Source organism: Empidonax traillii, unplaced genomic scaffold (genome assembly GCF_003031625.1).
Source record: "Empidonax traillii isolate 1590-97213 ecotype Southwest subspecies unplaced genomic scaffold, ASM303162v1 scaffold57:size2250009, whole genome shotgun sequence".
Taxonomy (NCBI): domain Eukaryota; kingdom Metazoa; phylum Chordata; class Aves; order Passeriformes; family Tyrannidae; genus Empidonax; species Empidonax traillii.
This window is the reverse complement of record NW_020955250.1, coordinates 2,174,223-2,189,770: the sequence shown is the minus strand read 5'-3', so window position 1 is coordinate 2,189,770 and position 15,548 is coordinate 2,174,223. Positions and strand designations below refer to the sequence as shown.

The 15,548-nt window shown below is 43.7% G+C and overlaps 1 protein-coding gene across 6 annotated transcripts in view; it reads right to left on the bottom strand.

The window, feature by feature from the left end:
* SLC15A2 (solute carrier family 15 member 2) overlaps window positions 1–15,548 on the bottom strand; it is a 62,670-nt gene that overhangs the window by 11,788 nt on the left and 35,334 nt on the right. For all 6 annotated transcript variants that reach the window (XM_027879769.1, XM_027879770.1, XM_027879768.1 and 3 more), the window contains 10 exons: window positions 14,065–14,155; window positions 11,836–11,913; window positions 9,158–9,240; window positions 8,089–8,175; window positions 7,692–7,781; window positions 7,317–7,361; window positions 5,090–5,122; window positions 3,925–4,013; window positions 2,120–2,201; window positions 94–219 (listed from right to left, as the gene is read on the bottom strand). In XM_027879769.1, coding sequence (XP_027735570.1) covers window positions 94–219; window positions 2,120–2,201; window positions 3,925–4,013; window positions 5,090–5,122; window positions 7,317–7,361; window positions 7,692–7,781; window positions 8,089–8,175; window positions 9,158–9,240; window positions 11,836–11,913; window positions 14,065–14,155 — 804 coding nt within the window. The remainder of the gene's footprint in view (window positions 1–93; window positions 220–2,119; window positions 2,202–3,924; window positions 4,014–5,089; window positions 5,123–7,316; window positions 7,362–7,691; window positions 7,782–8,088; window positions 8,176–9,157; window positions 9,241–11,835; window positions 11,914–14,064; window positions 14,156–15,548) is intronic.

Here is a 15,548-nt window from a genome sequence, read left to right as displayed (position 1 = left end):
CCATCAGCTTTATTAGAGAATTCCTTAAAAAAAAGCCCATCCTTTCTTCAGTGGGATGCAAGTCAGGCCTTCCAACCCCAAATATATGTTTACCTGAAAAGCCTCCACAGGCTGCTGAAATAGGTCCTTGTCCTGGATCGTCACTTGAACAGGGTTCTTTGCCAAATTCAGGACCCGAATTAAACTTTCTTCTGGGACAAGTCGAGGCATATCTGTTTCCTAATTAAAGTAAAAGGCTTTAAGTGCCATCTGTATGCTTTATTAGCACTTTAATATCTCTTCATTTTTAACCATAATAGTCTTCCTCTCTGTAATGACACTTTTCCATCTCTTCCTCATCAGAAGTTGCACTCAGAGAAAAGTGAACATAAATCTTATTTAGGGAGGTTTCCTCATAGTAGCTCAATGGCCAACCCATCACTCCTCCCAAAAACTCTCCTTACACCCCTAAGCATACAGACTATACACCTACTGAGCAGGTAGAATAATGTCACAGCTTTCATTATACAGCTCCCTAGTGCCTGGATTTAACCAACTGCCATATCAGAACAGAAAAAATTGTGCTGAGCTTTCAAAAGCAGTGACCAGAATAATTATTTCCCACTGCAGTCAGTGACTGGGAAAAGAATCAGACCAGAAGCTAAGCATTTTTGAAAATCCCAGTCCAGCTCCATGCCTGTAATCGGTGCTCTTGCATTACTTGATACCGTGCTATCTAAATGCAGACTGTATAGATCTTATTCCCTGTTTTCTGACAAAGGGAAGATGATGCCTCCAGCACAGAGGTATCTCTTTCTGTCAGGAATCACTTCCTAGAAAGACTACATCAATCAGTGTCAGCCTTGTACTACCTGCAGAGCTAATTTTTTTTTTAAACTCCCGTTTTCTTCTCACTTTATTTTCAAGTAGCTGCCAGCAATACAGCAGAGCTGTTCATTTTTTCTCTATCTTATCTGATAATTTGGGTATTACAGGCCGTGTATTTTGAACCTAACTTGGTGGGGACACACACCACCATAGAAGATGGGGAGAGCTGATTTCCCTGTATCCATATGCTGTTCCAGACCAACAGGCCTGTTAATGTTACAGCAAATTCCATTACTGTGGCTTTTTGCTTCTGCAACTCACATCCAAGTGAAGGTGGGCCATCTTATCCTCTAGAGCCTATAGGGTAAAAGTTTAGCCTCTGGGATAAAATTTTCATGCACAGGCAGGAGAGAGCCGCTAACTCACCTTGCCTCTGTCCAGAGGAGTCACCCACAGCCAGAGCTGCTGCTGGTGGCAATGAGAGCATTTCTTTGTTCACATAAAAAGATCAGAAAAAAGACCTAAACCCACAAAGTCTCATTTCAGTGGGAGACTCGTTAGTGGATTCACCTGAGGAACCAGCAGATGTTAATCTGGCTGTGCTCCAGCCACTTCAACAGAACATTTTAAGCATACATGAAAGCTTTAAAAATTAATCCTATAGTAACTTCCATGAGACAAAGGTCAGTGAGAGACTGCACAATGCTGGTCTTCGGCCAGAAACAAATAGCAAATCTGCAGGAGCTAACATGGAATTTATAAGAGATTTGCTGCCATCCTGTCTGGGGATGCCCAGCAGTCCCTAATGTCCCTGACTGCATTCACCTGCCTCGCTGGAGAAACAATTTGGCTTGTAAAAAAACACATCCCCACCCTAAAGTAGCAAAGAAATTAAATTAAAAAACCAAAACCACCACACACACACAGAAGACCCCAAATAGAAAAATATAGGCAAGGTACAGCAAGAAATAGGAGAGAGAACAGACTACCTTTTGGGAATTAATCACTAGCATTAACTAGATGTCTGTCAAGCACTTTGACGACGGAAATCTAGAATATAGACCAATACAGATGACCAGCACAGCAAAACTGCAAGACTAGAAAGAAAGACACAGAGACAGAGAAAAAGAGAGGGAAAAGTAGACAAGGTAAGAATTATCATTAGCAACTGGATAGGTATGCTCAATTGTAAAGAAAACATTACAAATTATGATCAAGGAACACAATGGTTAAAAGGATTACCTAACAGATACCAATAAAAACACCCCAGAGAAAGAAAGTATTTCTGAGGAATCCCTTCTACTTTACTTACATTTATTTTGATTTCTATAACAGCTGCAAGTCCAAACGCCAGCCCTGCAAGGATCATACCTGTTGCCATTTTCCTAATTGGTCTATGGAGCAAATGAAAGAGGTACATTAAGGAAAAAAAGTAATTTAAACTACAGAACACCATTCCTCAGAGCCAAAGATGTGCCAAAACCATGTAATAAACTGTCCAACAGGTGGCACTGGGGATGACAGGCTGTTTAAATTGCCAATCATTTAACTTAAAACTATCTTATTATTCTGTATGAGGCCAGCACTGAGGCCAATTAAAACTGATACGCTATGAAAAAAAATCTCCTTCCTTGCAAGTTTCATACTATCTTTTTCCCAGCTCTTCTAGTGGGAATAGCTCATGGCATTATGCTAATCTGTGATATTGGAAAGAGCACGAGAAATGATGTATCTTCAAGTCCCTTTTGGGAAAGGCAAAAGAAAAGTAGCATGCTACTTAGGAGTGGGAATGAGGAGCAGAAAAATGTGTAGTTTGTGTCATCAATGTTTCTGACCATCTGGGGCATCATTCTGGGTTATTTCTCATGCCAATACATTTACATTTCTAGAAAATAAAGAGCTTGCTTCTAAACTCAAGGCAAAACTAGTGCAACTCTACCAGAGTTACATGAGACAATCTGATAAAAAGCAGAATAAAAGAGGTCCAGAACGGCATGTCCAAACTAAGTATTGAATTGTAGAGATTTGAAACGAATCTGGTAGTAAATTCTGTGGTCTCCACTCTTTGTAATGGTCTTTAGTCCTGGTATTCAGTCTTGATCGGTGCCTGAGTTTGTGCTGCTGGGTGAACTACTCTGTGAATTGGTCACCAGGACAGAAAGTTTCCTGTCAAGTCAGGACACAGTCCAGACCATGGGCTCACACTGAGGCAGCAGGGAGAAGCACAGTCTCTGAGCTGTGTCCTCCAAAAGGCACCGCTGCTGGGCTAGACATTCTTGGATACATTTTTAGGTGCAAGTAATTCAGCATGATGGGAAGGAATCAGCAGGGTGAAGGAGGAGGCTTCCTGAGGCTCCTTCCATCCCCATTTTATGTGGATTTGCCTGTCCAGTATTTTAGTTTGGATTAGGAACACGCTTTTTAAGCCAAGCTCCCCACTCTTCATCCCTTCCCACACTGTGGTGCTGGAGCATGGAAAATTGGTTCCTTTCAGCTGAAACTGCACTGGCAAAGGCACTCCATGAATGTGCATAAATATACTCCCAATGCTACAGGGCATCAGTCCACAGAGGCAGAATACAGATACACAGAAGTAATATCACCTAAAATGCACAAGGTGGGTCTCAGAAACAACCTGGAGGTCTGCTCCTATTACATTGCCCTTGTTGGTAACACAGACTAAAGTGCTTGTGTCATATCAAAATCTCTTTATGCACTCACTGATTCAGATTTTGGTATGGAATCTGCTTTCACAACACCTCATGCAGCCCACATGGGACTAGGAATTTGGCCCCACAGGAACCTTTCAGGGAGGGAATTATTTATGCATGATTTAGGAAACAAGGTGGCAAACATGTTGAACAAATTCAACATGAGACTATTCATATCTGCTTTTGGGGAAAATCTGTACAGAGCAGAATCCAACATCATGGAGCTTTCCCCTCTGGAATTACCAGGAACTGTGGAAGAGGGTGATGCTGCCTCTTGGGGCTAAAGTAGAACCAAATACTGGGAAAGGTGAATGGAAATTTGTGTTCTTCCTCCTTAAAAGCTATTCTGCACACTTGCTGCAAAAGAAAAAGCACCGAGGCACCTGCATTGTCCCCAAGTACTTACGTGAAATTAAATTTGCACATGTCTATCAGGGGGTAGAGCCCAAGGTCAAAAATTGGGATGAAGACAAGAATAAGAAGTGGATTTAAGAACTGCAATACAAAAGAATGGGAGTTTAGTGACTAGAAAGCAACTTTCAGTAATTAAACCCATAAAGCAATGTCCTCCAGAAATAATTCCATTACAGAAAGGACATGGACAAACACTTAAAAACCTCCTTTTAAAATATAATCATAGTTTGCACTTAACAGCTTCTGCTATTTAGTTTTCACAGGCATGAATATATTTTGTTCATATCTGCCCCTCTAAGAGGTAAGCAAGCATCATTGGCCCAGTTTCCCTGGAGAGAGAACTGAAGCACAATGTTTTTAAAGAGTACAAACCCCACAGACAATAGACACAGGTGACCTTCACTGCTGTGGTGGGACCTTACAACAAATCAGCAACAATGGAAACACCTTGGGACTCCAGCAAAATCCCAAAGGAACAGGCACTATTGTGTAAGACTGGCAATTTCTCGCACTTCCACACGCCTTGGTAATCCCCCAGGAACAAAACTTCTCCTGGGAAGAGCACAGCTTGTCTGCCTGCCAGCAGTGGCAGCGCAAGAAAATAGAGAGTGATGGAGAACAAGCAGAGAGAAATGTTGTTTCAGTTCCGAAGGAAGATTTCGGGGAACAGAACAGCTTTGAATTTCTCCAGAGCTGTTCAGCGTAAGAATTGTAATCAACTGTGACAACACAGCACCATCTTGGAGCTTTCACATTTTCATCTGCCTTGCAGAAGGGGAGGAAGCAACATATTTCAGGAGCAATGCTCATCCCAGCACAGGGACCTGTTAGAAGGAGATGCAGCTTGTATCCTCCACAAGTCAGCACTAGTTCAAGAACTATTATGGTGGCAGAGGTTTCCCTATACCTCCGCACTATTCTGCAGGATTCAACCTCTGTGTTAGGACATCCTTGGGGGCTTCTGAATGCCAAGATGAAGCCTAAAATCAGCTGGAAAACAATAAGGCAAAGTCCGCACCACAGCAACCAGTAGGAGCACTGCTACTGCCTTCAAAAGGAGCAGAGAAAGGCTACTGGTCCCATGAGAAAAATAAAAATGAGAGAGAAAAAGAAAATACATTCTAAGGGTTTATTTCCTACCCTGTAATATCTTTTACCTGCATTTGGTCAGGCTGAAGGACATATATTCCCTGAAACAAAAAGATATTGCAAATGATTCATAAACACTATAATACATCAGTGCAAATGGCAAATAAGCAGCCAGTCCCGTAGAGGCCTTAGGAGCCAAGGTACTTCCTCAAATGCTTTATGTTGTCTTTAGCAGCTGATACTGTGCTCTTGACACTTGTCATCTAAGGACACAGTGTTTACTAAGATCATTTTGCAGAAGGAAGATGCACTCAATCCTTGATATTTGGCATCCGTCACACAACTCATGACAGGTACTGAGGCTCATCTTTCAGACTGGCTGAGCCATGAACTAGGCGAGTGGAGAAGAATGGGTGTGTTAGTGTCCAAGCTGGAATGTGGGCTTAGAGCTTCCTTCATTCCTGCTTCTACAATGGGAAAAGCCTAAATCCTACAAGTGAGTGCTCCCAAGATTCAAGACCCTGTGAGCTCTGTAAGCATTTCTCCCAAGCCCCCCAAAAGGATAACAAAAGACCATCCTTGGGCTGCACAAACACCTCCTTCCTCCTTCCATCTGCACCTAACAGGCTTTGGTCAACCAGGACTTCTTAGTTTGAGCCAAGAGTCCTCGAGGCTATAAAAGGTGCCTCACCCTTGCATCACTATATAGATGACCTGTCTCCAGGGAGGGACTGCTGCTTGAACTCCACAAAGTGCTCTTCATTTGAAATTAAGATGAAGAGAAGGGGAGGCAAGGGAAGGGGAGGCAAGGGAAGGGGAGGCAAGGGAAGGGGAGGCAAGGGAAGGGGAGGCAAGGGAAGGGGAGGCAAGAAATCAGAAAGGAAATAGTATCTTCTCAAGGAAGTGCTGTGGGGGTTTGTCTCCCGTCTACCACGCTTGTCCTGAGCTGAGCCTAGAATGGCTGCCTGTCTCTGCCTGCAGCTGCCTCCTGGGAGAGTGGAAACTGCTGGTCACAGCAATGCAGTCAATTAAAAATATCAGGCAGATACCCCCTCTTGCTACTTTGTGCCCACTACAGAAATGTGCCATTAGGAAACAAGCCTGTGAGTATTTCATCTGACACTAAATCATTCCCTGTTTGACTGCAGACTTCCCAGCTGGGCCTTTGTCTGCAGAACAGAAAGTCATAGAGTATTACAAACACAAACTCCAACAAGCCTAAGGGTGGGATCATCCCAATGTTGAAGTTAGTTCTCACCTTCTTGAGTTGGGACAACTCATGAGGGAAGAGCGGATGAGACTGAAACAAAAGCCAAAAAACTATCCAAGTTGGTGTGAGAAAAAAAAGCCCTGAATATGTCCTTCTCCAACCAGGAGAGTTTAATAGTGACATCTGGTGATTCTTAGCTCTCCTGCTGATGGATCACTAAGTGCATGTGAGCAAAACAGCAGAAATAAAAAGTTTTAGATATACATCATAAAGACTGCATGGACTTACATGGTTTTGTCTTTCTGAGGTGGATAAATATTATCCAAGATGTAGTCTTTTTCATGCCTCATTTGAACTAATTAACCATATTGAATATCACATGTTGAGAGCCCATTTTTTAACAGGAGTGACCTAGAAGGTCCCAAATTTGGGGCTTTAAGTCAATTTTAAACTGGAAAATGGTCGTTTACAATCCCGGATTCTGATGTGGGCATCCGCAGGTAAGATCTAGATTGCCTGTTAAAACATATATGTCTGAAAACCAGCCCTGTATGGTGGTATCTTTGGGCAGACAGCTGATCTACATTTACCTGAGACTGCAGCCTGCACCTTTTGCCATTCACACCTTTGAAGAACTAACAAATTAATCCTCATCACATCCCTAGCCTATACACAAGACTCCTCCTGGTTTTGAGAGGCTTCATTAATATATCACCAATAAAGCCAGAGCAGAAATACACAACTACATACACCTCTAGTTACACCTTCAAAGGGCTGTGTGATTTCTCTGTCTTCAGTGGGGGCAGCAGGCTGAAAATGCCACCTGCTCTTGGCCACAGAGTGCCTGGCTGCCTGAAGGTCAGCACTCCTGACCTGCTGATGGGTCCCCAGCCCTCGCTCCTTGCACAGGTGAGCTGTGAGGAACCGAACACGGCTGCACAGAGCCTCTCGCTTCGAATCACCAAAAGTGAAACTCACCCAGATTCACCAAGCAGACGCTCTTAGTACTGCAAGGCTCCGGTTAAAAAGCAAGAGAAGTGATGTTACTACTAGTCTTACCAGCCCTGGTGACATTTAGTACTTACAAAATCAGCATTCATTTTTGTGGCTTGCAAAGTCCACCTGGATCCCTAAGGAGAAAAGAGACAGCTGTGAAGCCTTCAGAATGTCCTACAGGACTAAAAAACATGGGGACAGAGAAGATGACAGCGCTGGGGGTCTTATTTCCCATCTATTCTTTCCCTCCCCTGTAACACCTGTCAGTAAGCAGGGCACATTCTCCCTTCTCACCCTCCCGTGCCAGACACCTGGCAGGACTGTGAAGGGATGGCCAGCAGTGATGGTGGAAGGCCCCTGTAGGAGCCTGGCCCTCGGTGTCCCCAGGGTGCTTTGTTGTTACCCTGGAAGGACAGAGGTGCAAACCCAGGCTGGCAGGCAGACCTGTACACACTGTACCGTACCTGCTGATCAAACAGGGCCCAGAACATTGGCAGCGGTATGAAGAGGAAGAGAACACGTGTCACCATTTTAACCTCCCCAATCAGCTGTTTCTAAAAAGGGAACAGGCAAAAAGGTAAGGTGGGGGTGTAAAGCCAACAGGTGATTCAAGCCATTAAGAATGAGAACTCCTATTTCTTCCTGCACGGCAGTTCTTCATTGCACTTACTCATGATATTGGGCATGTTTGCTCTTCTACAATTCAGTGCAGCACCTAAACTGTCCATCGAGGGTCAGGAGAGTACAGATGTGCGAAGGGACGGGAAAATTTGTGCCCAGAGTCAGTCTTACTGTCTCCCCTGTCTGTCTGCCCATCTGCCCCCTTCCCCCTCCAAACCTGCCAGGTAGACCATTGCTCACCGAGTACTTTTCTGACGCCCAGTCCAGCCAGTGATCCCTCTTTGGAATCTCACGGGAGCGGTTTTTCAGCCGGTTTTTAATAGCAAACTAGGGAGAAAAACAGGTGAGTGACTCACTTGTGCCGTACCTGCCCTTGTCACGTTCCCAACTCAAGGCTGCCTACCCCATCCCCAAATGTAAGCAGTGCCAGAAAATTTCAGGGGGTTTTGCAGAATATTTCCAAAATCTCAGATCGGATGCTTTATGATGAATTCTCTGCAGGGAAGTTTCTGTGACACTGGTTGATTAAAGGTATGATGTGGAAATGAATCATAGAATATCCTGAGTTGGAAGGGACCCAGAAGGATCATCAAAGTCCAACTCCTAGCCTGTTTATGCTGTGTGCTCCAGTCAGTGGACACACTGAACACAGCTACCCTGGCAAAAACAGTGGCAGACCTCACTTAGAAATCCTGTCTTTAAGATCTCGCCTGTTTCCCCAAGGTAAATCTGGCACTAGAGTTGACCTAGATAAAAAGAAAACACCTGCTGTTAGCAACAGCTTCCTGAAATAGAAACATCATTATCCACCTAATAATAAGAGAGTATTTTTTCACATACTGTATTCAGCTCACACACTATGAAAAACAATTGATAAAGCTGTAATGCAACTTCAGCAGGTGTCTCTTGCATTTACATGAACATGCTGAATGTGCACAATATGAATGTATGCTATTACTGTCTGCTGAACTGATAGACTTCAGTAAAATTATTTCGCTGAAAAAAAATGCAGTCAGATATCTGATACTCTGTGAGTTTCTGAATTTTCCTTTCAGTTCAATCTCCACCAGTATCTGCCAAAAGTGGTTCTACTGAGGTCAACTGAACAGTTTATGGAGCTAAGGAGAAACAATTCAAATGCTGAAAGAATAAACTAGGACCTAAATGTGTTTCTTATTCCTTACAGCTCATCAGCAACATATCCAGAAGCAGCATACAGAACTCCAGAAGTCACCTCCCCTTTGCTTTTGCACCTTCCTGTCCTGCAACCTCAGAGTCACGCATGAAAAAGAGAATGGCACACACTTACACCGATGCATTTGCACACTTCCAGTAAGACGTTCCCTTGTGGTGGTGTTTTTCTGTACAGTCCACTTCCAGCAATGAACACAACTGAAAAAATATTATAATCCAAATGGAAATTCACATGGCTGAAGCTCAATCCTGCACTGGCTGCTGGGAATGATCCCCCACCCCCATATTTAACAGAAACGCTCTGCCCTTGGGGCTTGCAGGGTCGCACTTTTAACTGAATGAATATACAGGAATCCTTTAATGCCTTCAGATGGAAAAAAATGCAACATCCCACAAGCGGCAGTGATCCCTAGGAAGTCACTATCATCTTCTCATAGGCACCTCCACATCTGATTCATGTTGGGAATAAAACTTCGAAAATTCACTCCGTATGTGTGCCTTCTGTAGACTAAACTTAAAATACAATCCACACTGAACTGCTGCACCCGATGTTGGAAATCAGCCCTTAAGAGTGTGAGGATTAATCCAGATACAACATGGGCTCTGTGTCCTTGCATCTCACACACATTTCAACAGCAACTGCTATGAAGGTCACTGCATCACATACAGGTGTTAACAGAAATTACCTCTATTTATGGTTTCCACAAAGGGTTATACAATTTAAGATACTGTTTTGTCTTGGTTTCCTTCCTCAAAGCACAAAGAATATCACACTGAGACTTCAAAATCCTGTCAGAGATGGAGGTACCTGATTATGTATCATTTATCCTGCTCTGTGAGAGCCTCTGAGCACATTACAATTCCAAAGACACCAGCAGGGAGAAGCACAATATAAGCTAAGCGGGCAATCCATATTGTAAACCAACCTCAACTTTTTAAACTAACCCAATTGTCTGGTCAGTCCACAGCCAGTGGACAATAGCAGGTACCCCTGTTGCAACACAGGAGGCCTGGGACTCTGCAGGGAGCTCACCTTTTCTGACTATGAAGACCTTTAGCATCCAGATTTGACTTGCAGACCTCTGAGAGACCTCCGAGGTCAGTTTAGATGAGTTCCACTTGAGCAAAGTCACCCAGAGGGGTAGCTCCAATACCTAATTTTTTACCATCTCCCTGTGAAGCTGCTGGTGCTTCTACGAGGTGATTCACCAGGTTGGCCGAAATACCTTCTGGCAATGCCACTGACTACTTTGGGAGTTGAGGTTCCTGAATTAGGTTTGGCATTTGGAATTAAATAGTATCAGTCTACCCCATCATTCAGAAACAGAAGCAGCGCAGAAAATCTTGCTCTGTAAGAATTTCATCCTGCCTCTTAATCTATCTTTGATTTCCATCATCATGGGGGGAGGGCCAGTCAGGGCCAAAACAGTATTTCATCCAGTTCTGCATGCTGCTAACATAATCAAATATATCACTTCCCAGAGCATTTTAGCATGTTCCAGAAGAACACAGAGCTGCTTTGCTGGGCAGGCCATGGAATCTGGCAGCAGGACACTAGCTAAAAACACATTTCGATTGATGCCCTCATGGAAACTGCAATATTTACACGTTCGTTTTCTTCTGGGCAACTACTACTCTGCTAGAAACATTCATCACACAGTGGTGCACAGAGGAGCCTGTGCTGCCTTAAACTGATAGGAACAGGCCACAGGGGAAAAACTGAAGCTTCTCAGGCCTGTGACCATGCACTTTTTTGAAAAGAATTGCTGTAACATTAGCTGTGGCCTGATGACATTTCTTCAGTTTATTGACTCCTCTCCCTGATGGAAATCTGAGCGGAGACAGCAACATTCACATTCTCTGAGGGATGAGCTTTTCAAATCACAGATGCTGTGGCGAAATCACACAATTGCTTGGTCTCTCAGTGAAGCTAACAATATGAATGAGAAGTCACCCCATGCTGTGTCAAAACCTCACAAATGCAGCATAATAAGGGGACTACTCTCCAGCATCTTGCAGATGTGAAACTAAAGCTAATGGGGTGTCCTCTGTAATGGCTATCAAGCAGTAACAGTAAGAATGTCAAGACTGCTGTGTATTTTATAAGGGTTGAAGAAGAAATCTTGACAAGTACATTAATGGGGCTAAGATACAAGCTTTAGGAAGCAGGGGGGTTGTGGCTACCTCCTAACACTTGGACAATAAGGACTTTTTATTGCAACTTAATAATAAGGTGTCATTGTAATTGTGGGAATTACTTCAGCCAAGCAAAGTGAGACAGCTCAGAACAAAGTAACATCTCGTTCAGCTCCTTCTGCAATTCCTGTGGCACACTGATTCAGCAGCAAAAGTCTGAGACATTAAAGGTGGCCCAGAGCTGCAAAGAGCTGTGGAAAGGTTAGAAGCAGCATGTTAAGCTTCTCTTTTATAAGCGGGGGACTCTGAGGACTGCTCAGATTGCAGTTCAAAGGCCAAGCCTGCTCATAGGCAAAGCTGCAAGCCATGAGGAGAAGAATTCTGGTGCCTCCCTTTGAATTAGAGCGAAGCAACTGTATTGTGAAACATCCACTAGACCATCCTCTTAACAGTATCATGATAGTATTGCAGTAAAGCCACGATCTGCCCACTGTCAGTGAACTACTGATTTTTCTTGCTGTTATGAGCTGTGGAACTGTTGGGTGACCTTGAACCCTTGTACTTCCCCTTGCAGAATTAGTGAATTTGTGCATTTTCTCATCTATCCATGGACTCAAAATGGTAACATCTATTACAAGCATTATGGTTTCCACTCACCAAGCGCCAACACCATCAGTGCTGCTGGGACGCCAAAAGCCAGTGCATAACAATCTTCTCCAAAACATTTCACATCCCCTGAAAAAGAAGCCAGAAATAAAAGCACCTCATTACAGTCAGACTTATGGTACTGGGGCTTTTGATTTGTTTCCCTAAATCAGTCACTTCCCCTGGCTTTAAATCTTCTTTGCTGGTGCTTGACACTGTGAATTGAATCTCCTTGAAACAGTAGTCCTCCCTTGATGAAGACAATTTTTAAGCAGGGTTAGAGTCTGGCAGCAAAAGCAGCTGGTAATTGGATATTGATGCAAATGGTAGAAGAGAGGGGGCAGACAAATAGGTATAAAGAAGTACTAGGAACTGCACTGGGGGAAAAAAGCAACATTTAAAATAACCTGAAGCCATTCTATATTTACCTAGATCCAAATAACCAGTACTGGGTTTCCATATTACTTGTGCCAGCTGCATGAGTTGTTGAGTGAAAAACCTGAATCTGATTTCATAGTGACCTGCAGTGGACAGAGTGGAAGCCAATACCCGTAACTGTGTAAGTGGGAGTACAGGATTAGTCTTGGAACTCCAGCTCCCTTTCCTGCCACCTTCCCAATCTCACTAGGGGCAGCCTGCTCTAAATGTCAGGTCTTGCAGCAACCCCTGAGGAAGCCAGGTGTGCTGCAGCACAGGTTTGAGCAATCTGAGCTAAGGTTCGCTGAAATCCTGCGGCGCTCGGACCAGTTCCGTTCTCACACTCTGTGAACGTTCAGCTCCAGCTGCAAACGGCAAACCGGCAGTGGGATCTGTTCTATGCCAGTGGCTAGAAATTACCGCATTCCTACAAGAAGTAATAATAAAATGGCTAAAATAAGCCAACACAGTTAACAGGAGACCAGTGCATGAAGCCTTTGTTGCTCCTGTTTGTTGTACCTGGGCAGCCACAGTCAGCTGCACAGCTGTGTGCACACAGGGCATTTATTTACCTATTTTCAGCCAATTCACTGAAATCTGATAAAGCCTGGAAAGACATTATGGGCACACTAAACCTCTTACATGCTAAATGAGCTGGACTTCTCCACCTAGAAGTATATATTTCACATTTCTGCCAAACGTCTACAAACAGCATTTCGAGCTCTTCCAAGAAAAGCTTTCAGGCTTAGCAAAAATTTTTTTCTTCCCCTATCCTCTCCACCTCAATTCCATGCTGCAACTAGTTTATAGCTGGGCTATAATGGCACAGGTTTTGATGTTCAAAGAGGAACTGGATTTTCATCTGCCCACTGATTATACTGAGCAAAAGCCCTTCCCAACTGAATGCTGACATGGGGACTCGAGAGAGAATGAGTAAGGTACAGCATTTGTCTTTGCTCCTATACATGGTGTAAACATGAGACAAGCACAATTGTTCACAGCCACTGTGATATGAATGGCCTGTTAAAATAACAACTTCAACAAAGAAAGCTTCCTGGAAGCCATGGGGCAGAATGAAAAAAAACCCTATTAATTGTGAAGTCTACCTTGTCCCTGTTCTGTCCCCATCACTTATGGCCTGCAGCTCCGCCTCTGTGCCTGTATTTGGAGTGTGCCAACCCCCTTGGCTCTGAGGCGCTGTGACACAATGAAGAAAGCACGGCAAGACTTGGGGACTAAAAAAGGCTTGTGCAAGATGGCCAGAATATAAAGTAGGTCTTAAATGGGGCATAGGCCTGTGCTTTGCCTTCAAGGCTGGTTGCTCAGGGCTGCAATCCTGCAAGCAGACCCAAGCAGACACACCTGGGTTCCAGGACAGAGCCCTCCCGAAGTCAGCAGCACCCTGTGGGAGGGATAAGGTAGGACTTCCAAACCAGCCCTGCTAAGTTTTTCAGCCCTGACAGCTGCACGGGACAGCAGAGATCATTTCCCACCCACAGTTTGTGTGCAGGCAAGACGGGAAATAGTCCTTCAATGGCAATGAGGATTTGATGACCATATAGGTCCTTCCACCTTCCAAGTTTTAATTCTGCAGTTCAGGCTGGCTTTGAAATACAACCAGGAATATAATTTCTGTGACTTGTCTGCCTGTATTATAAATCTGTTACACTGCTATGGCAGGATTAACAAGGTATAAATGCAATACACTGACCACTCCAGAGATAATATAATTTCTGCCATTCAGTTGTCTTAAGAGCCTAACTATGCACAGCAGAGTAGTTAGAGGGCAGCTAATTTATTGTTTTATTCTAAATCAACACTGACCTCTTAATACAGGAGTTACAAACGTGGAGATCAAACTTCCAGCATTAATGGATAAATAGAAGATGGAAAAAAACTTGCTTCTCTCCGAGGTCTAAAACAAGAGAAGACAATATCAATGTCATGGCTGACACACAGCATTGGGCTTGCAAATTGAACACTATCAATTCTCTTGTTAGGAAGGCTGAGTAAATATTGACACGAAGTGCATAAAATGTTAAGCAAACAAGCCTGTGTTCAGGTGATGGTAAATGCTCACACAAATCAGCTCACATTACTTGAGAAGCGCTTTGGGGCTTTTTGGCATTTCACAGGAAGAGCCACTGCTTTGAGAGTGTTGTGAGATTGGAAGGAAGGGAGAGCATTTACTTATTCAGAACAAGTAGCATGATTCAGATCCTTTGTCACCTAATTCAATACAATTTGGCACGGTTTGACAAGCTCATAATTTCTTCCCATGTCTGAGCTCTTTATTTTTGTTCTCTTCTCTCCTGTGTAGAAATAGAAAAAGAAACCTGTATATTTTAAGGAGCTGGTAATTACAGCATAGATGAAAGACTGCCAGCAAATGAGAAGTATGCATCAAACAGAAGATCACCAAGCTGAGGACAGTCAACCTCAAAGGGTAAATTAAATCTAGGGGAGCAAATTGAAGAGCCTGAGGGAGGGATGAACTCCAAGAGAAAGAGTTCAGACTTTAACTTATGTTGTAACATATTACAGTTCATACAGTCAAATGATTCCTGTTGATATTCTTTCTTCCTACATAATTCCTAATTTGGAAGGAATCCAGAACTTGATGCAAAGCTGGGCCATTTTTGCAGGAGTAATATGTGAGGGCATTCAACTGAGGGCAGTCTCTCCTTTCTTGTGGGAGAGACAGACATGCACAGTCTCATACATATCCAGTGCTAGATGCCAGCAGAGTGGAGAAACAAGGGCAGGGTACCTGACCTAACAAATTATCATCTCCATCACCAGCTCTGGGACACTTGAGTCAGTAAAGGTAGTGGGAAAAATTGCTTCAGACACGGCATGGTGCTTGGCAGAGAGCTCCTTAGGGCACACTGAACCACACCTCCATGACTTGAGCATCATTTGAATGTGAAGCTTTAACTTAGCTGACCATAAGGAACTCCCCAAGGACCTTTTTCTGTCTCCTTTCCCTCTAATATGTCCTGCTTCCTTTTACTCCCTGAGACAACACTATTCACAAGGCTAGAAAACTGGAGAAAATGTGAAGAATTGCAGGCAGTTAAAAGAGGACAGCTTTTATGTAATGAATCCTGGGATCCAAAAACATAACAAAACTTCCTGTAACTGATGGTTAAGACAACAGGAAATATCGTTACTTCATATGGCAAGAAGTCCCTTATCACAGGGGTTCACTGCAGGGAAGGTGGGGAGGTGGAAGAACATGGGAGGGCTTTTCTTTATGTCCCCTTATAAAACAGGTAGTGGGAAGGTGAGGATGAGGGCCCCATCAC